The sequence below is a fragment of the Triturus cristatus genome, chromosome 7, assembly GCF_964204655.1.
Source record: "Triturus cristatus chromosome 7, aTriCri1.1, whole genome shotgun sequence".
NCBI lineage: Eukaryota > Metazoa > Chordata > Amphibia > Caudata > Salamandridae > Triturus > Triturus cristatus.
In genome coordinates, this window is record NC_140590.1 from 1,678,224,972 (window position 1) to 1,678,246,694 (window position 21,723).

At 42.7% G+C, this 21,723-nt stretch overlaps 1 protein-coding gene across 1 annotated transcript in view; it reads right to left on the minus strand.

Moving 5' to 3' along the window:
* Positions 1-401: 401 nt before the first annotated feature.
* The window catches only part of SCNN1A (sodium channel epithelial 1 subunit alpha), a 117,521-nt gene continuing 96,199 nt past the window's right edge, over positions 402-21,723 (minus strand). Inside the window, exons 7-13 of the mRNA XM_085619792.1 lie at positions 16,171-16,269; positions 14,319-14,436; positions 10,684-10,762; positions 9,253-9,310; positions 7,323-7,381; positions 3,239-3,314; positions 402-2,669 (exon numbers count right to left, since the gene is read on the minus strand). Coding sequence (XP_085475918.1) covers positions 2,244-2,669; positions 3,239-3,314; positions 7,323-7,381; positions 9,253-9,310; positions 10,684-10,762; positions 14,319-14,436; positions 16,171-16,269 — 915 coding nt within the window. The 3' untranslated portion in view covers positions 402-2,243. The remainder of the gene's footprint in view (positions 2,670-3,238; positions 3,315-7,322; positions 7,382-9,252; positions 9,311-10,683; positions 10,763-14,318; positions 14,437-16,170; positions 16,270-21,723) is intronic.

The following is a 21,723-nucleotide window of genomic DNA, read 5'->3' on the forward strand; positions in this document are numbered from 1 at the left end:
GCCCACCGGGAAATACCCGGTACCTGCTAAGGCCAGTCTGGCCATGCTCAACTTCACCCCAATCAAAATAGATACTTCTGACTACCATATGTGGGCGGACCCAAATGGCGACATAAAAGGTGAATTATTGACATGCAACCTGGTCATGCAGACCTTTACCTAGCATGCTTACTTTTTTCTTGAGGCACTTACCCTGCCCTTTGACCCCAATTCATTGACCTTATGAGAAGCACATTAGTGATCACTTAGATTGTCTCTGGTGTCATTCATTAAAAACTGTGTTGAATTATCAGTAACTCCGAGGGTATTGCGTCAACTGCCAATTTTACACTTCAGGAAACGTAACATTACATTTTTATGCTGTTAGTAAAAAAAACAAAGATTTTTATAAACAACATCAATGGATTTGTTGGAATAAAAAGCAGATTTATTTTTTTTAATTACCCAGTTTTTTTTATACAGAGAAGTTTAACATTGTTACCTTAAAGTTTTCTGATTCAAGTAAGCTAAACTCTCTCTCCAAATTGGTAGACAAATTGTGACTTTTGTACCATTAATTTAATATTTTTGGATAGTATAAAATCCTTCATTCTTTTTTAAAAACCAACAGGGCAAAAGGAAGTTATCAGTGCATTTATCGTCTTCTGCTCAACGGTGCCACCCCTGTCTGCCCATCCCGCTGTCCAATTCGTATGTCATGCACCCCATTGGTCAGGGCCTCCTCTCCCTAGACCATAAGCAAAGACTGTACATCGTTCTTGTTGTCTTCACACAGACAATATGCCGGTGAAACCCCCTCCTCTAGTCATGCAGAAGGGTGGTATGGATTAGACTTATGGAAGGGAAACAGATCTTTGCCGATCTATGTGTATTCTTGCGATGTCGTATATTGATTGCAGCGTAAATTACCATAATACTTTGTGTCTACACCATATTGGAATCCTGTCTTCATTTCTAAATAGCTTTGTTATCTTTTACTTTAGATCTACTGCGTCAATTGACGTAAAACAATCCTAGAATCCACTGAGGTGTTGAATAAAAGCCTATATTTTGGTGTTAACAGAGAGTAATTAGGGAATCTTAATCCCAGAAAGCAGGAGTTATGGTGTGGAGACGACAATATTCTGCAGGCTCCGTTCCTGGAAATGTCCAATTTAGTGGATAAGAATTTTCACAGCAGAGGAAGGAACCCTAAATAAGGTACAGAGGCCAAAGGCATTTACTGCATCTAAAGGACCTTCTCAAGTCTGCCTTTAAAGTACCTCAGCTGGAATCAGGCAGGGTATGGGTGAGATGCTCTTAGATACTTGTTGCTACAGCATTCTTAGACAGTGGCAGGTTAGAAGTGGTATTTAGCCATATCGGCAATTAAAAAATGTGTGGTTGATGACAGTTATCTCAATCCTAAACTTTAATACTCTCTAGAAGTTACCCAGGATTCTCTCAATTAATCCGGATAGAAATCACTCAAGAACCTCTTTCTGCACTCTTAAAGATGTTTCACAGCGATGATAACCAAAGAATCTTCAAGTAAGAAGGCATTAGTTTGAAGAAATACATTGATTTGTGAGTGATTTGGACTCAAGACAATTTCTTATGGAGGCTACAAGGTTCATATCTGTCAATATATCGAGTCACAACGGCGAGATTGCGTTTCCTTTTCCAAGCAACCAACATTATGGAACGCAGATACTGGTTATTGTGAATTTCCTTCGTGCTTGGACTGCAAAATTCTAAATTTCTTCTTCCTTCAAAAGCAAAAACCTATAGTGCATGTAACACTGATAAGTGTTTTGTCTAGAGGAACAGAGCAAAAATGTTCTTTTAGCAGATTTAGTTTTTTGTGATTGTTAAAATTCCCTAGACTTTATTAAGAAAATGCCCATTCAAGTCATGTGGGAAGTCAGACTTCAAGAAAAGTATGTGCGATAATCTTTGAAGTGACTGTCATAGATGATGGCCATACAGCATTGCCCACAAGACAATCGTGCATGTGACTGCCCTTCAAAGGTGTCATTTCTTTATCCATGGATGGCAAAGACCGCAAGCTATCCCGTCCACCCATCCACCGTATTTTGTGTTCCCACATAAAAACATCACCTGGAAATAACAAGCTTGAAGAAATTGGGTACCCGGTAGTAATGCTGCTAAGAGGTGGCTACTACCCCTTTTCTCAGTAGGAAAGTGGTAGAATTGTTGAAGTTGTGGCAGTGGGAGAACCTTTCATGATGTAAAGCGCCCCATCAGGCATTCTCGGAGGCTGTCGAGGACTGGCTCTTAGAGGATATATTGCTTCGGAGGCTTGACCGGTGTGAGCAGGAGCAGCTGGCCTCGCACTCCTCTACGGCTTGCATCTCAAGGCTGTCATATGCAGGTGGCGGGGTGATGTCAGCCACTACCCGGAACTGGTGCGAGGGTGGCTCCTCCTCAGGCTGGAAATCCGGATTATCGCGGCCCTCCCAATGGGGATATGCTGGGGTGGGATCAGACGTAACCTCTTCCACAGACTCCACAGACTCCATCTTCCTTTTTTGACGGCGCTTCAGATACAAGATGATAGTGAGGGCCACCAGGTCAAACAAAAGCTCTCCCATCTCTACAACCGACAGAACAGACGAGCCGAACCAGAGGGACCACTGACTTCCCAGGAGGGATAGCAGAACCACCATCTGTGGAGCAAAGGGAAATCCAACAGTGAGATATAGAGAATAGCCCAGAAACTACATCAGAAGTATGTGTGTGCGAAATGTAAGAAACGTGCTGTAGTGTAATTACGCAAAATTTCAGGAAACTTTCACGAAGTTACACATAATTGGACAAGATGCCAATAAAACATTTACCGCTATAATTTCGCTCAAAATGCATCCTCAATTTTTGATGTGAGAACACATTTTGCATTAAAAGTATAGTACAAAACATACAGACTCTAGCATTCGGCCATGAACGGCTTGAAATTACATGACATGGCATAAAGGCATAATTTCGCGAATTTAGCATAAGAACCATAGCGCAAAATTTACAAAATTACACCAATTATGCTTCCACCATTTCACCTGGGACTAAAGAAAATGATATGAACTACAGAAAATCCAACCAAGAAGCCCATGTGAGGTAGCTGCATCATTGATGGCATCTAAGCCCATGGACCCTGCACTCTGGAGAATATGCCTTGTCCATCACCGTACCCACCCATATCCACCACGCTGCAGCCCACCTCCACTAGTTTCCTGTTACTTACATTAAGTGTAGGGGATTCCACAGTAGATTTGTACGTCATTTCCGAAAAAAAGATGTTTAATTTGGAAACCCCGCTTCTGCAACACCAAAGAAGATGTGATTAGAAAACAATACAGGACCATGCAAGGTCTCTACCCAGGTTCCACCACAGCCTCTCTGCATTTTCCACTAGTTGACTTTCAAACATGTGTGGCCTTCAAAGCGCATTATCCCAACTCCAAGAGTTGTCCCTAGGGGATCTCCACATGGCGTAAAATAAGATTAAAACCCTTGCCCAAATTGTGCTTTTTAATTCGCAATTTTCCAAAGATATTATCTCAAACGCTTAGAGTTTCACATGCATTTCTGATGGAGCAATCATTAAATATTCCAGGAGTTGTTATTCAACACAGTTGTAGCAGGTCTCTGACTGGGTGCTAATAAAATGTACGAAACTTAACAGAAAGAAACTTTTGGTCAATATTTAAAGCGAATGGAGGAATAACTACTAAAACAGAGCCAGACAATGGAGACATCAAAAACAAAATATGAGGATTCGGAAGGGAGAGAAACACTATAAGGAACTTTTCAAATACCATAAAAATATTGTTCAAAGAAATATATCCAGCAAGTAAATGCCATGAAACCGGAAGGGGTCGTGCTGCGGTCTGTGTGGGTCTGAGAGTGGGAGTAGGCTACAGTGTGTACATGGGAACATTGCATTAGATAGTGTGGACAGGATGTACTGAGGGGATTGCCACTGGAATTATGGGATTCTGTGGCCACAATGCTTTCTGCACAATTATGGATTTGCCACATAAACCAGTATCTGCTGCATTATTTGCAGATTTAACAAAAAAAGTCTCTCAAACAGATCAAAAGTTAGTAGAAAACGGTTCAGCTCCGTGATCTTTCGGTTGCTTTGTGCTCCAAGTAGGTTTTTAACTATTACTAATAAGGTGCAATGCTGGCCAAGCAGTAGCAATAGGTGTTGAAATGACAAATTAATAAAAATAACGAAATAACGCTGTTCTAAATTAAGGTGAATAATTGGACTTATCTTGTCACACAATTTAATCAGACTGGTCACATAATTTGGCTCTCAATTGCCACATGAGTAAATGGCCCTAAGTGTATGTTATAGGTGATGGGTTATAGTATGGTATGGACAGGTGACACTTAAGACCACAGCACGAATAGGAGGAGGTAGGGTTTAAAAATGGAAATACTATAGTGTACAGTGTGAACAGGGACAGCATTCCACTGTGAAGGAGAGGCCCTGCAGACCATAGAATGCATAGGTGGGATTGTAGTCTAGAGTGTGAGTGAGAATTGCTGTGATCTACAAAACCAGTGGGAGATACTTTAGATTATAGAGTGAATCAGAGGGATTGTAGCACCCAGTGATTGAGAGGCACTGTAGTCTTAGTTAGAAGCCTGGAAGGATACAGGAAGTGAAGGTAGTGCCCATCCCTTGGTTTTGACCTGCACTAAAATGAGGTCTGCTAAGGGATGGCATGCTGGGAATTTCACCCTAACTTTTGTCTGAACAGCTTCCTCTGTCTCATGACCTCCATCTCAAGCAACAGCCCACCTACCACCTCCATTTCCAGATCCATACCAGCCCCAGAACGACCCTAAGAGGCACCCTCACCTACAGACCTCCAACTATGTTCACTGCTACCATCATCGACTTCATCGCCTCAATGGACTACATACTCATCAGAGACCTCAACTTCCACCTCGACAACCTCAGCAACCCCATCACCACACTCCTGGACAACCTCGCCAACCTCGGAATGAAACAACTCATCACCACCCCTACCCACAAGGCAGGACACACCCTCGACCCCATCTTCGCAGGAGGTAACAACATCCACTTCAGCCACACCACGCAACCCCCATGGATGGACCACCATTGCGTACACTTCCACATCGACAATCCCACAGTGCCCAAACCTGGAGCAAGATCATGGAGGAGCAGCTCAACTCCACCCTCAACCGCGATGCCCCCCCTTGCAGCGCAAGGACTCCACAGATGGTTCTCAAACTGTGCAGACGAGCTCGCACCCTTAAGTAAATCCGACAGGCGGCGCCCCAGGAAGGTCACCTGGTTCACAGTCGACCTCCAAGAATCCAGAAGCACCTGCAGAGGTCTCAAGAAGGACTGGAGAAACAGCAAATCCCCGGAAGACCGCACCACATACCAGAACACCATGACAGATTACCACCAATGCATCAGAACTACCAAGAGGACCTCCATCCAGAACAAGATCCTCTCCAACTCCAAGGAGCTCTTCAGCATCATCCAGGAATTCACCAAATTCCCCCATCGAAGCCACGGACACCACCCCCACCATCTGCAACAAGCTCGGCTCTTACTTCCACCTGAAAATCAAGGGCCTCTGACAACTTCAGCGACCAGACACACGACTCCGAAACCACCTCCTCCACAAGCCAACCAGCCCACCATCACCACCTGGACCCCAGTCACCATCAAAGACACTGCATCAACCATGAAAGGCGTCCACTCAGGAGCCCTTATGGACCCCTGCCCATCGCACATCTTCCACAAAGCCGCCGCCATCGCCCCGGAATTATGGCAGACAATCAACACTCACCTCGAAAACAGGCATAGTTCCCAAAGACTGGAAACGAGCAGAAGTCAGCCCCCCTGCTCAAGAAGCCCTCAGCAGATCCCACGGACCTCAAGAACTACCCATCTCTCACCTCCCCTTCGTGCCAAAAGACACAGAGAAGACAACCAATATCCAACTGACAAGATTCATCGAAGAAAACTCCATCCTCGACCTCTCCCAATCCGGATTCCGCAGCACTGCAACCGTTCCACTCGCCGCCACAGACGACATCCGCACCCTCCTTGACCAAGGACACACAGCAGCCCTGATCCTACTCGACCTCTCTGCAGCTTTCAACACCGTCTCCCATCACACAGTCCCCACCAGACCCCGCAAAGCCGGCATACAGGGAACCGCCCTCGACTGGCTCTGCTCCTTCCTCACCGGCAGAACCCAAAGAATCAGATTCCCAGCCTTTCTCTCCAAACCCACGGAAATCAACTGCGGAGTACCCCAAGGATTGTTGCTCAGCCCCACGCTCTTCAACTTCTACATGGCCCCCCTCGCCGCCATCGTCAGACAGCATGGACTCAGCATAGTATCCTACCCAGACGACACCCAGGTCATCCTCGCCCTCAGCAAGGACCCAATCACCACCAGACTCAACTTCCAGGAAGTATGAAGGACGTTGCATCCTGGATGAGCAACAGCTGCCTAAAGCTCAACTCAGAGAAGACAGAAGTGCTCGGACCCTCCCCCTCAGCATGGGACAACACCTGATGGCCAGCCATTCTCGGCAGCCCCCTCAAACCCCACAGACTACGCCCGAAACCTCGACATTGTTCTAGACTCTTCCCTCTCCATGACCAGACAGGTCAACGCCATCGCCTCCACCTGCTTCAACACCTTACGCATTTTCCGAAAGACCTTCAAATGGATCCCACCCAAATCAAGGAAGACAGTTGCCCACGCACTCATAACCAGCAGACTGGACTACGGAAACACCCTCTACGCCGGAATCAACAAGTCTCTGCTCCGCAAACTCCAGACCATACAGAACACAGCAGCCAGACTCATTCTTGGCATCCCTCGACACAATCACCATCCAGCACCTGTGTAACCTCCACTGGCTCCCAGTCGAGAAAAGAGTGACTTTCAAAATACTCACCCATGCCTACAAATGCCTTCACAATGCGGGACCACAATATCTCAACAACAGTCTCCTTCCACGTACCCAAGAGAAACCTCTGCTCCGCCGACCTCGCCCTCACCGAACCCCCGTGCATCCAGAGAGCAAGAACGGGGGGGAAGAACCTTCTCCTACATCGCGGCTAAGACCTGGAACAAGCTGCCAATCAACATCAGATGCGCCCCCACCCTGCACATCTTCAGGGAGACCCTCAAGACCTTGTCTCTGACTGACCAGAGCGGCTTCCCCCCTCACCCTCCCAGCGCCTTGATACCCTCACGGGTGAGTAGCACGCTTTAAACTTCCCTGATTTATTGATTGATCATGAGAGCATTTACCTTTCAGAGTCAGTTATGTTGTACTTGTTCTGCTGGGACAACAAGTAGAACACCCACTTCTGCAACAAAAAAAACATTCAGTGGTCAATGAACCTTGAAAGCCATACCACGTCATGAACATTGCTCACACCCTCACACATCCCGGCATCCTATAGTTGAGGTGATCTCATGTGCAATGGAAACAGGCATTTCCATATATGTCACTGACCAATGAAAATAACAGATATCTCAAGATCCTCAAAAGACCTGGCATTGGTGCCCTCCTATTTAAGCACTGCAGCTGGTTTGTAAAGGTCTCTACCCTTGTTTATATGGATCCCAGAGGGATGAGATGTGCCAAGCCAAGAATGAACTTCTCACCCCAAAACTCCCAACCCTAGCTGGAGGAGTAATAAACATTCTAATGTGCCAAACTAAGGATGAATTTTCGAAAGAGATGGTAGCTAGCAGGAACAGAAGGAAGGGGTGAGTAACTCAGACACTTATTTTAGATTTTTGCTTTGGTAGGGATCATGAATGGTTCCTGTGAGCCATTTAACTTTTTCCCACCAGCAAAATGTAAGGATACCCATTCCCATCATAAATAATATAGGGGTTGAGGCAAAATACATTGTGCAGTATCTCACTGTAGCATCATCCTAAGAATGCAGTGCTGAAGCAGTAACTCTTTTATCCCTATAGCTCACTGCTGCAAGCCATTGGATCAGCTCTGCTAGTCAAGAAAAGCTTTCAGACCATGATTCGTTTCCTAGTCAGACCCATTCCCTTCTTCATGGTGGATATGCTATCTGCTATATTACAGGTGCCATAGGCTATAATACATTGGCAATACAGACAAGACATCTGCAGGTTTGTCATGGGGTATTCTATCCACCGTACTGCAAATAAGGCTCTATGTGTGGATACACTTTGACTGGCAATGCGCCTATGGATTTCCGTTCTTTTTGCAGCATGAGGAGAGATTAGCCAGCTACTTTTTTGAGATATCTTGGGGCCAGATGTACAACCCTTTTTTGCGACCACAAATGTGCGATCCTCCGGTTTAGGACCGCAAAAAAGGTTCCAGGCATGTACAAATGCCATTTTGTGAGTCACTGACTAATAGCGAGTCACCATGCCATGCACTGTTGTTTTGCGACTGCATTCGCAAAACATTCACAGTTTACCACCCTTTTCAAAAAGGTAGTAAGCCTCTCGCAAACGGGAAGGTTCCTCTTTGTGAATGGGCTTGCAAATATTTTTTGAGAGCAGGCAGTGGTCCCAGTTACATTTTTTTTCTTTTTTAAAGCATCCCGTTTTCCTTTAAGGAAAACAGGCTGCATTTAAAAAAAAAACTGATTTATTAAAAAAAGCAGTCACAGACATGGTGGTCTGCTGACCCCAGCAGGCCACCATCCCTGGGCGTGCTACGCCATTCCCAATGGGGTCGCAATTTGCGACAGCCTCATTAATATTCATGAGACATGCAATTTGCGACCCTATTGGGGATAGCAAACAGTGCCTGAGACACTGTTGTATATTAAGTTTAGCGAGCCGCAAATTGCGAGTCGCAATTTGCGACTCACTGAACTTAATGGTCGAACATCTGGCCCTTAAGTATTTGAATGTGGTGTCATCTAGTGTGCATGCCACACATCCTACAGAACGGGGAGGTCAGGTTTACTCCTACAGCATGAGACAGGAGGTTTCTCTTGAATAGAAGTAGAAACATATCCAGGATAAATCCCTTCCATGACACTGTGCCCCAGAAGCGTCTCAGGGGTGGTGCACAGGGGGGTGTGCATAGTGTGATATACAGATGTGCAAAGTCTGACACAGCAAAGTGCAGGAGAGACGCCCAGTAATTAGCTGCTGCCACCCTGTTCATTTGATTGACTTAAACTCAATATAGGACTGAATGCATAGGATTGGTCCTTGCATGGAATCATACCTTGCTAGACTCCGCGGGCCACCTAGAATATCCAGCAGAGAGATGGAACTCTGTCAACCTAGGGAAGAATAACCACCAATCAGTGCAAAATATAGGGATTCAAGCCCATTACACAATTTCCACCATCAACATTGACTCCATATGCCATGTTTTACAGATAGTGTTCCAAAAACACCCTGCTGGTCAACATGTCCACACAATCCAAGCACTCCTACCTCACCTCTTACAACCAGTGCTCCTACAACATCATCTGCAGTCAGTGCTCCTACACCTGCTGCAAACAGCGCCCCTACAGCACATTCCACAAACTTGGCTCCTACCTCATCATTCACAAGTGATGCTACAGCTGTACTTCCACACCAGTGCTCCTATACCATCATCTGCAGGCACGGGTACTACGCCACTTGCCACATCCCAGAACTATGATTCCTACACCATCATCCACAGGTGCTCCTACAGCACCTCCACAACCAGTGTTCTTACACAATCATCTGCAGGCAGGGCTCCTACACCACCTGCTGCAATCAGTGCTCCTACAACACATCCCAGATCTATGGTTCCTACACCATCATTCACAAGTGCTCTTACAGCTATACTTCTACAACCAGTGCTCCTATAACATCATCTGCAGGCCGTGCTACTACGCCACCTGCCACACCCTAGAACAATGGTTCCTACACCAGTATCCACAAGTGCTATAACAGCACCTCCTAAAAACAGTACCTATATATCCACAGCCAATGCTCCTCTACCACCTCCTGCAACTAGTGGTTCCACACCACATCCCAGTACTAGTGCTCTTTCACCACCAGCCAAAGCCAGTGCTCCTACACAGCACATCATCCACAACCAGACCTTTTTCACCATCAGCAGCAAGTGGTCCTACTCAACCACCCCCTACCAGTGCTCCTACACCACATCCACCGTCAATGCTGCTCTATCACCTACAACATTTAGTGCTTCTACACCTCATTCCAATACTAGACCTCCCATACCCTCATCCAAATCAGTGCTCTTACACCTCGATCCACTGACAGTGTTCCTACACTGCCTGCCACAATTAGTGGTCCGACAACACATTGCAGGACTATTTTTCCAACACTCCCAACCAATGCGGTTACACCACCCCTAGAACACCACAACTGGTGCCCATACAGCACACCCAACTTCCCTACACCACTTCCCATAGTAAGTGCAGTTACACCACCTTCTATAGTCACTGATCCTAAAATATGCTGCTACAGACAGGAAATGCTCAGCACACTCTACACCCAACACACCTTTGCCTCCTCCTAAATAACCACTGATCCAAACCCAGCCTCCAGAGCCAGGGCTCATTCTCCACCTCTTGGGTCTATGTAGGTCCATCTAATACTTCATCCTTATCCTTTCAAGTATCCAATGACTGCATGTCTCGGTAATGGTTCTTACTTGCAGGGTTTCCGGCATTTTGCGAAGCATCCAAGTTCATCAGAGGCAAATTCGTTTTCAAGTTTATAGTAGCAATGCCCTGGGGGGAAAAAGTTTGTGTTTGAAGTGAGAAAAGATCAACTTAAATAGGAGAATAAAAAATATATAGTGAATGTGGATTTTACAACCGTTGGCCCACATCCATCAGAATTATCATTAGAATTAGAAATGCACTACAGTTCTGCTTCAACTCAAACACTAAGAACCTCATTAGGATAGTGGGTGGACCACCACCGACAGGCTGAGGTGGTAGTCCACCCGACATTCAGGCCATCGGCCCGACCGCTAGATTACAATACCGGCAGTCATAGTGCAAAGGTCGGGGGAGGGAGGGCGAAGACCGCTGCATCTAAAGGATCCAAGATCCGGTCGGGCAGAAGTCATAATCCAAACCCAACAATGGAGGCAATGCCTGTCCAGGCACTACTGTAGGGATTTGTGTGTCCATTTCCGACTGTCTTTTCATGGTGCTCCCACTGCCATGAAAAGACAGATGGTAATGAACTTTAGGGGGCCCCAAGCAGGGATGCTAAGTGGCGTGGGGCCACATGTAGTACCCCCCAAACATCAATGCACCGTGTGCCAGGCACCACCTGGTGACTGGCACAAGGTGCATGGATGTGCATAAAGCACCTTTTTCTACTGCTGTATCCCTTTTCTTGGGCTGCAGCACAAGCTGCAGTAGAAAAAAAGCACTTTCCGACCATCTGCACAGCGGTCTGATCGTAATAGACCAGGTGGGACCGCCGACTCATTGTCGAACTGTCACCTGCTTGATACAATGGAGGTCCTACCGACCACCATCGTAATGAGAGCCTGTCTGAACAGGCTGTATGTCACAACATTGGAATCAATAATATCGATCCGCACAAATACTGATTCCACAATATGTGCTACCACTAGATCATAAAGATATGTATAGATTTACTTAACATCTACTTACCTTATGATATAGTGGTAGTTGATATTTTTTATAAAAACACGGCTATCACCCTACACTCGCCTCCACGCCTGGCCTAGTTTTTCAAGGCTCTTCTGAAAACCTATTCTTCTATGTGAACCTCTTCAACAGGACCAGGTTTTGAGAGCGTACAAGCATTTTCACACCAAATTCCTATCTTTGGACACAACATTCACTGTGGGAACATTAATGACAATAACAAAGACTGGCAACTGATTGCCAATGACACTAGCTCTCTGATATCAGCAGCAGGTTATAGTCAAAACAAATATAAAGACAGGAAGAGGAGGTTATGAGGAGGAGGTTGACCAGGAACTCAGCAGTATAGGAAGAAACAAATGGATACGAGGTGCCGAAGAGTACTATGTGAAATTATTTTTGAGTGTTATGTTTCTCCCTTCTTTGAGGATGTGCTGTCTGAGAGTCCTTAGAGCAGGGCTTTGCAACATCAGCCAAAGAGAGCCAGCTGCTTACAGATTTTGAGGATAACCATTAATAGCGTACACTACCCCCACTTTACAACCAAGTATAAACTTTATCCTGTGTGGATATTCAGCAAGTTTGCTGGGATTTAGCAGCTCTTGCTCCCTGCTTTAGAGGCATCTTTCTGATGTTCCACAATATTGAGGGCAGCTAAAAGTTCAACATGATCAGCAAAGAAAGAGCCCCTCTCCCATAAGCACACACTATAATCTCAAAACCCCATCAGTGAAAATTCTGACCCAGGTGTTGACAAGGAACTTGACAGGTTTGCAGGCAGTATCATACTATTGAGTAAAAAAAGCTGCAATGGGAAATCAGGAGCTGCTCATGAACACCCACCTCCTGAATCACAGGGTGGAGCTAAATTCACAAGAGTAAGTCCAGCACCACACACGGCCAAGCCCAGATACTGCAAAACCCTCTCACAGAAAATAATAGCGCAGCGACCTAAAGTAAAACCCTGTGGCAAATAATGTTAAAATAAATTAGTTCATTTTGACTTTTAGAAATATAAATTTATGTTAATATTTAAAATATATACAAATAAAAATATTTTGTGCTAAAATATTTTAAAAGCATTTTTATTTTTTTATAATAAACCTGACCTACATTTCTGCATTTTTTTAAAAATTAATTATAAACAAACATTTTTGTAATACCTAATAAGCAAATACAAATATTTTACTTTAGCTGGGATTTTTATAAAATGAGGTACTTAAAAATGTATTGTAATTTCATTTAATATATTTAAATTAATTAAATATTAAATACAAAATTAAGTTATTAGTGTAAAGATACTAATAGCAGAGTTTCACCAGTAGACAGAATTCTCTAACATTTGGACAGAGAGCTCCCTATAGTAAAGTATAGGCAAAAAGTAGAAAGTTTATTAAACTTCTCAAAAATAAAAAAATAAAAGTAAAAATATTTCATGTTACATAATAAAGTCATAACTGTAGAGGAAAACAAGAAAAATCTCAGCACTGTTAACTTAAATTTGAATTAAATATTTAATTATTTAAAAAAACATTACACTAAGATTATTTTTCCAATGATTTACTAAACAAAAATCCAATCTAACGCAAAATGTTTAAATGAATTTATTGTGTAATAAAACAATTAAGCAGTGCCTGCCACCAGGTGCAGGGATCAACCGGGGGGCCCTGTAGGTGCCCTCTAGGCTGTCATCCGTAGGGCTTGCACCCATTGGGGCCCTGCTGGGGGCCCACAAATTCGGATTCCCACAGCCTTTCTGTGTTGGAAAGGCGAGCACAGAAAGGCTGTAGGAATCTGCCATCGTAATCCCTAAGGCAGAAAGAGCCGCCCTTGGGATTACAGGCCCCTTTACGAATTGCAGGAAATCCCATTTGGATTAATCTAACCATCTCCATCAAAATGGGTCGGTCGGAAATTATTCCAAACAGGAGATTACTATGCTTATGGTACCATAATTGGTCCCTATGTAGTAAAGATGCATATTTAAAGATCTCCCCTTAATAAAAAAAATAGGAGAGATGGAGTTGGAGAATTACACTCCTAGGTTTCTGAATTATGTTTTGCAGTAAAACATACTGTAGTACTACTTACATACCACAAAATGGACTTTGAAAATCCTTTGCCTGATTCACAGCCAGAAGAGAGCCCTGGAAGTTCTACGTGACGGGGGCAGATCAGCAGTAATGGAATAGTATATTCTGGAAATAGGGTAATTTTTGCATTCCATGAAACCCCACATAACAGGGACAGTTTCCCCCAACCTGGTGTCCCTGATGAATCCCTAAAATCATGTTACCACCGGTCTGTGCTTTATTTGTTACTCACGTTTGATGGTGCCTGGCACTTGGACTTACTTTGAACATCTGCAGTTATTTATTGAAGTTGACTACATGGTGTCATTGTCTGCCTATTTTTGAGGCACACAAATCAGTAGAGTATTACATAATATCAATGGGCTTTAAAAGTATGTAGACCTTCAAAGATATCCATACATCATGAGGTGGCCTGGAATAGCCCAAAATGTCCCACTTGTATGAGTGGGATGGTCAGAAAATATTTGGAAAGGTAAAGGTGCCAGCTGTATTAGAATCCTGAGAGATGAGCTGGGCTCTGGCATTTATATTTTCACAAATTAAGCACTGCTACTGTTACTCACCCCAGTTGGTCTGCTTATGGTAGTCACAGTATTCTTCACCAGGGGGCAAGGGATCAAAATAATAGCCACAACCGCAACGCTTGACCATGGCGGTCTGGAAGCAGGAACGGACACATACCTGGGAGATAAAATAAAATGTAATGTCATTATTGGTAATCTTGGTCATACCTTTGATAATTAAAATTCTTTTTCTTTTACACAGACCTGGTTTTGCGCTCAATTTCAGTGTCTGTGTGTTTTACTCCCACTTCCTACTTTCCATTGTAATTAATGAGATACCCACAAATGCTTTTGCTTTGTTTAAGCGTTTTTGGATTTGCTCCAAACAATTTGTGCTCCCCAACCTTTATTTTTTTGAATAAACTCTTGTCCACCATGTGCTTCTTTACTCCATTACTCTTTCATTTTGGCCTTTGGCAAAAACCACTCCTCTTTTTCTAAAGCTTTAGAAACATGTGTGTTTTACTCTTTACTCCTAGAATCTATGAAGCTTCCTGTGGTAGGGCCCACCTCCTGTCAAAGAAGCTTATGAGTGGCAGGGTTATACATCACTCATTCATCCTGGTCAGGTAATGCGCATCTATTCCAAAGTGAACGAGGACCAGGCTCCTGGAGCTCCACTTCCTGTTATGGGTTACTGGTTCCAGAATGAAGCAGGCCCAGGCCAAGTTGGTCTTTGGCAAATATACTAATTCTGTCCATTTCCTGTTTCCCAACATGTGTTGTCAGAGCAATATATTTCTCTCCTATATTTTCCATTTGCTCATGGCATATGTTTAGTATGTAAATACATCTACATCCCTCAGATTGTTTAATGTTTGTCTAATCTGTCATTGCATTTCCACAGAGAGAATGGAGCCAAAGGTGTTTGTGTATAGCAGAGTTGTAAGTTATGTTTTACATTAAGGTTCATAAATGGTCAAAGAGACCTTACCTAGGACACAACTCTAAACACTAAATGACCGTCCTGTGTAGCTAATATGTATTTATATATATGGGTATGTGCATAGGGTGAAGCTAGATAGGAGTAGCAGATACCTTTACAGGCAAATGACCTATACGACTATCCAAGATTGTTTACAGATGCAGATATGCATGCTCGTGAGTCATGGTGGTGTTGTAGATGATGCACCTGGTCTTTAAGATGATGTGGGTAAGCAATTCCAGCCAGTGGACTTCCATCAGAGTAGAGGAGAGGAGATATGATCAAGTTTTTTCAGGCCCTTGATGAGGTGTGCTGTTGCATATAGAATCTCTTTCAAAGATCTACTGTGTGGTTGGAGACCTTGGAGCAGGTTTTTGCCTCTATCCTAGTTTGAGAGTGCTAGAGCTTGCTCTACAGTGGGGAAATTGGAAATCCGGAGGAATAGTTTCACTTTTTTTCAGGAGGGAGAACTGGCACTATTCTATCGTCTTCATAGGAATACAATCCTTAAGTTAAAAGCTAAGGGTGAATTCCAGTGAATTGGTCTTGGTAGAAGCCTTCCACGTGGTTGAACCTATATTGGACTAGTCTTGCTCGTTGCTGGTGCGGAATTCAGCCTTTACGGGTTTGAGCTTCAAGTAGGAACTGGACATCCAGTCCAGACTGAGTTGAAGGTTGTGCTTGAGACATTGACTGTTAAGAGACATGAAACGTTTTGTAAAATTGAGCATCACAGGCATAATGGTACACTTTGGTGTTGCTGTCAGTGTGTAGGATTCCGAGGGGCTCCAGTAAGAGGTTGAAGAACATGAGTGATAGGATGGATTTACTTTCAAAGAATCCAATCCCTTCAACCATTTCCTATTAACAGCCTGCTCAAATCTCATCAGATCTGCCCCTGTAGTAGTCAATACCAATCTACTTTACCTGCTGGGTATATTTGGAGTTGAAAAGATTTGGCACGTCAATGTCGCTGCCGTCCTCTGTGCAGTCGCTGTATAACCCTCCAAGGCGATCCACAATTTCCTGTGTAGTAAACAAAGAATCAGTCAGCGGCGGCAGACCTCTGTAAAGATGGTCGGAGACAGGAATGTAGATTAGGAGTGTTTATTCATGAAACACTGGAACAGCAGAGAAATGCCTCTGCACTCTTCTCAACTCAGCATCCACATCTCCACACTCTAGAACATACATTGACGTGGAGGAGTGGAGCGAGTACAAAATGAGAAGCGCGAGACAGAACAAAGTAATAAGTGCGAGGCATACAAAATATACGAAACATACAATAAAACATAACACATCTTCCCCCTAACAAAAAAAACAAACATAAAAATCAATAAATTAAGATACATCATCACAAAAATAACCTGACATCCATTTAGGTTTAGAACGAATACATTTGTTGTCACAACGTGGAAGGTCAACATCAGCACTGACTTGGTCTCCTCCTTGATCTCCTCCAGATGGTAATTCAATGTTGCTTTGCTCTCCACTAGATGGTAAATCCACATTACAACCTTCACCCGAAATGACAATACTATTGTTCACATTTGAAGAATCAGAATCAATATTAACACAATTAGAAGTGCTATGAAAAATTTCCATCACAATTGGTAGCATCATCATCCTTTGTGGTAATGTCCCACTCAGAGTGAGTCGAGCGGGTAATCTTCAAAGGAGGAAATTTGTTAGACAAACTTGAAGGAGGGCGAAAAATGGGTATCCTTTTAAGGTTCCAAACTTTACCATCCGACAATTGTACAGCATTTTTTAAAGACTTTCTTAACTCTTAAAGGTTTAAAGTATTGACTTTCACCCTTACTAGTTTTCCAGGGTTTCTTGACCCTGACCCAGAAACCAACCTTGATATAAACATCCTTAGTAGGATATGTTTTTGATTATACGCTTCTTGGTACTTGTTACATTTATCAACAATCTTAGATCTAATGACTTCAACAGGGACAGTAGAGGAAGTCGTTTCTAACAACCACTCAGGATTGCACTTGGTTCTGGCACCACGACCTCTCATGACTTCAAAAGGGGATACTTCCAAAGATTCACGAGGTGTAGATCTATACATCCACACTGTTTTAAAAATGTGCACTTCCCAATCACAACTGTTCTGGATGGCCATTTGAATAGAACTCTTTGAAACTCTATTAAATCTTTCAATCATGCCATTACCAGAAGGGTTGTAAAGAGAGGTTGTCCTATGTTTAATGCCAGCTCTTTTAAAATACTCTTGGGTCAAGTTAGGCATAAATTGGACTCCATTGTCAGAAATAACCTGGACAGGTAAACCTTCTTCAATTAAGGTTCTGTCAAGAAACTTTAAGATTTCTTCAGAATTAATTTTGTTAACAACTTTGATGTCAGGCCACCTAGAAAAAGTGTCAATGAGTGCTATAACCTATTTCTTCTCCAAGCCAACTGGACCCATAATGTCAATAGCAATAGTGTGCCAAGGTTTGTTGGGAACAAAAGACTCACCTAATTTTGGTCTCAGAGTGACTAAGGATTTATCAGAATTACAGCAAGGTAAACATTCACGAACAACTCTCTCAATTAAAACATCAATTCCCGGCCACCAAAACCATTGCTTGACCCTCTGCTTGGTTTTAACAATGCCACTGTGCTCCTTATGACAAAGTTTAACAATTTTCATTCTCATTAAAATAGCAGGAATAACTGTCACCCCTGAAAATAGAACCATTGTTAACAGAAAGTTCATGTCTGATTTCCCAAAAGGCTTTAAAAGCCTTAGGAAGTTTGTTTTTGCAAGGCCAACCATTATTTATAAAAATGGTCAATTTTTGTAAAATAGAATCAAGTTTATAACCATTTGACCATTCCTTCTCATCAAGGTTGGATAAGCCTTGATTGTGAATCAAAGCAACTTGTTCAATGTCCAAGTCAGAAGGGTCACACGCATGCATCTCGATAGGTAATCTAGACAGGAAATCTGCAATAACATTCTTTTTGCCAGGAACATACACAATCTGGTAAATGTAATCTTGTAACCGCAAAGACAATCTAGCGATTCTAGCTGAAGCATTCACAATTCCTTCTGTAGTAAGTAACTTGACTAATAGCTTGTGATCAGTACGTACCACACAGGACTTCCCTCAAATAAAAGATCGAAAATGGTCCATAGCACAAGCACATGCAAAGGTCTCTTTTTCAATGACAGAAATGTTTTCTTCAGACGGAGAGAAGGCACGGGAAGCATAACCAACAATATTCTCTTTGCCATCAGCTCTTATTTGAGATAACACACCACCCAAACCCTTGTTGCTGGCATCCACAGTAACGATATTATCTAAATCAGGATCAAATCCCTTTAGAGCAGGGGCTTCTACAATGGCACATTTGATGTTGTCAAATTCAGATTGACACTCTGTGCTCCACAAGAGCTTGACTTTATTCTAGAAAAGTTGCCTAATGTGGAACATTTTTGAGGAATTTTTTTTAACAAATCTGGAATAAAATTCCCAGAAAAGACCGGATTTCCTCCTTGCTCTTGGTGTTGGGTGCATCACGAATTGCATCAATTAAAGAGCGTTTGGGAGAAATACCTTCTTTACTGATAGTGTGACCTAAGTACGTGATAGATTTGGCAGCAACCTTACACTTGGAATGCTCAACAGTTAACCCTTTGGACTTCAGGATGGTAAGGACTTCATTCAGAATTTTGTCATGTTCATTCCTGTCGGCACCAAAAACAAGAATATCGTCTTGGAAACATCCGACGTTTTTGATTTGGCCAAATAAATGGTACATTAACCTCTGAAAAATAGCAGCCGCAGAGGCCAAGCCAAAAGGAAGTCTCTTATATTGGAAACAACCGAAAGGGGAGAAAAAGGCTGTCAACTGTTTGCTCTCATCTGCAAGACAAATCGGATGATAAGCAGCAGAAAGATCTATTGAAGAAAACCACTCTGCATTTTTCACCAAGGACAACATTTCAGAAATTTTGGGAAGAGGAAATGTATCTACTACAATATTATTGTTTAGCTGCCTAAGATCAATACATAATCTCAATTTGCCGTTACTACGTTTAGCTACTACAATCGGAGAAATCCATTCCGCGGGTTCAATGAGGTCAGCTTTAACCAATTTATCCAGCTCTTTTTCAACATCATTCCTGAGGAGAACAGGAATCTGTCTGACTTTGTGTATTTTTGGGCAAGCATTAGACTTCAATACAATGCAATGCTCAAAATCATTAAGATTTCCTATGCTTCCATTAAAGATTTTGGGAAACTTCTCTAACATTTCCTTGCAAAGCAAATCATCCTCAGTAAGCACCATGACAGGATCTGAACTGTTAGGGTTGAGAATTATATCTAATTTACCCTGGTCCTTCCAGCCTAAAACTGAAGGTCCTTTCTTGGCAACATATAGTTGGCTGGTGGTTTGTCTATTCTTGAATTTAAAGACCAAGGACCTGTACCCAACCATATCTATCTTCTCTTCAGAGAACCCTACTGGTTGAATATCAGGTTGGAGAGGTTTATCAACAAAAAGAGATTTCCACGTTTTTTCATCAACAATAGTATATGGCGATCCAGAATCAGCATACATTTGCACTGAAATCCCTCCAATAAACATGGTACACAAAGGTTTTTTTAAGATTCTATTATTACTGTCATAGATATTCTAAATAACTCTTTCGGATTGAAATTATGAGAATTACTGGAATCATTGATTGTAAGTTTCTTAATACTATCTTCACAATCACGCGAATCACAATCAACCTCATCCAGACACTTGACTTTCTTTTTGCTTTTCCTCTTGCAAGTTTTGTTAAAGTGACCCACAATACCGCAATTTGAACATCGTTGCCTTAAAGCAGGACATGTTTTACTGGATGCTAGATGCGAAGGACTATCGCAACGATAACATCTAAAATTGGTATTGTGATTATACTCTTTTTTTTTGGTGGTGTCATGTTTATATTTTACCGGATTATTTGTTTTGGAAGTAGACATTTTGGCTTTGATATTGCTGACTACCTCTGCAGAGTTTTCCGCAATAGCGGCATCTTGTTTAAGCAACTTTGCACTGCACATTTCAGCCTTTGTTACAATGCTCAAAATATCTTTTAACTCAGCATCTCCATTTATCCACAACCTATCTTGTACAGCTGGGTCATTATTGTGCATTACTACTTGATCTCTGATAAATTGATCAACTAAATGATCAAATTTACAGTCATCAGCAAGTTCTCAAAGCTGATACGTATTCGTCTATGGTTTCATTAGCTTCTTGTTTCCTGTGAAAGAATCTAAACCTCACATTTCCAATACAAACTTTAGGTGCAAAGTAGGTGTCAAAATCCTTCATTATAGCGTCAAATACATTGGAATCGCCACCTCCTAAAGCTTTGGTCATTCCTTCATAAGCCTTTAACCCTCCTGGACCAACAGAATGTTAATAGCAGTTTCTTTTTTCTCTCCGGCGTCATTTTCCCATCTTCTTCGATAGGGTCTATAAAGTTGAGAAAATAGGCTTTCCATTCTGACCACTTCATGCATGGATCAGATCCAGCAGGCCAGAACACTTGAGTAGACTGGATTGAATAATTTTGACTTGTCATGTTGAAAATCAGATAAGGTAAAAATAAAAAAAAACAACAAACTATCCAATTACAGAATAGTAATAAAGGTGTGCGCGTCACCGTGCTGAATTAAAATGAAATCTCGTAAAATGCAACTAAATAAGTGTGCACATCACTGTAGGATTGAAGGTAAGATGGTGCACAGGAAAATAGCAGAAGCAAACAAGGTGTGCGTATCACCGTAGAGAATTATATTATTAGATGCGCAATAAACAATTAAAAGGGTGTGCGCATCACCGTGTACATCTATTAGCAATAGAAAGATGTTTATGGTAGAATACTTTTAGGCAGGATGTGCAAGTAATTAGGTGTGCGCATCACCACGTATGCTAAATATAATTATAACCAGCTTATTGTGGTAAAACGCTTGGACGGGATGCGCGAGTAAATTGGTGTGCGCATCACCGCGTATGCAAAATAGAATAATAATCAGCTGTGAAACGAGGAAATGCGGTGAGCGCTGGTGCCTGACAAGATGGCGGCACATTGAGGTTACAGAACGTGACCTCAGGTGTCACTGCGTGAAGGCGTACCAAGGTATATCCCATCCTCGTCGCCAATTGTAAAGATGATCGGAGACAGGAATGTAGATTAGGAGTGTTTATTCGTGAAACACTGGAAGAGCAGAGAAACGCCTCCGCACTCTTCTCAACTCAGCATCCACATCTCCACACTCTAGAACATACATTGACGTGGAGGAGTGGAGCGAGAACAAAATGAGAAGCGCGAGACACAACAAAGTAATAAGCGCGAGGCATACAAAATATACAAAACATACAGTAAAACATAACCTCAGTCGCATATGGTATTACTCCGAGACCAGTTACGCCAATTCCTTATCAGTAATAAGTGATGATGAC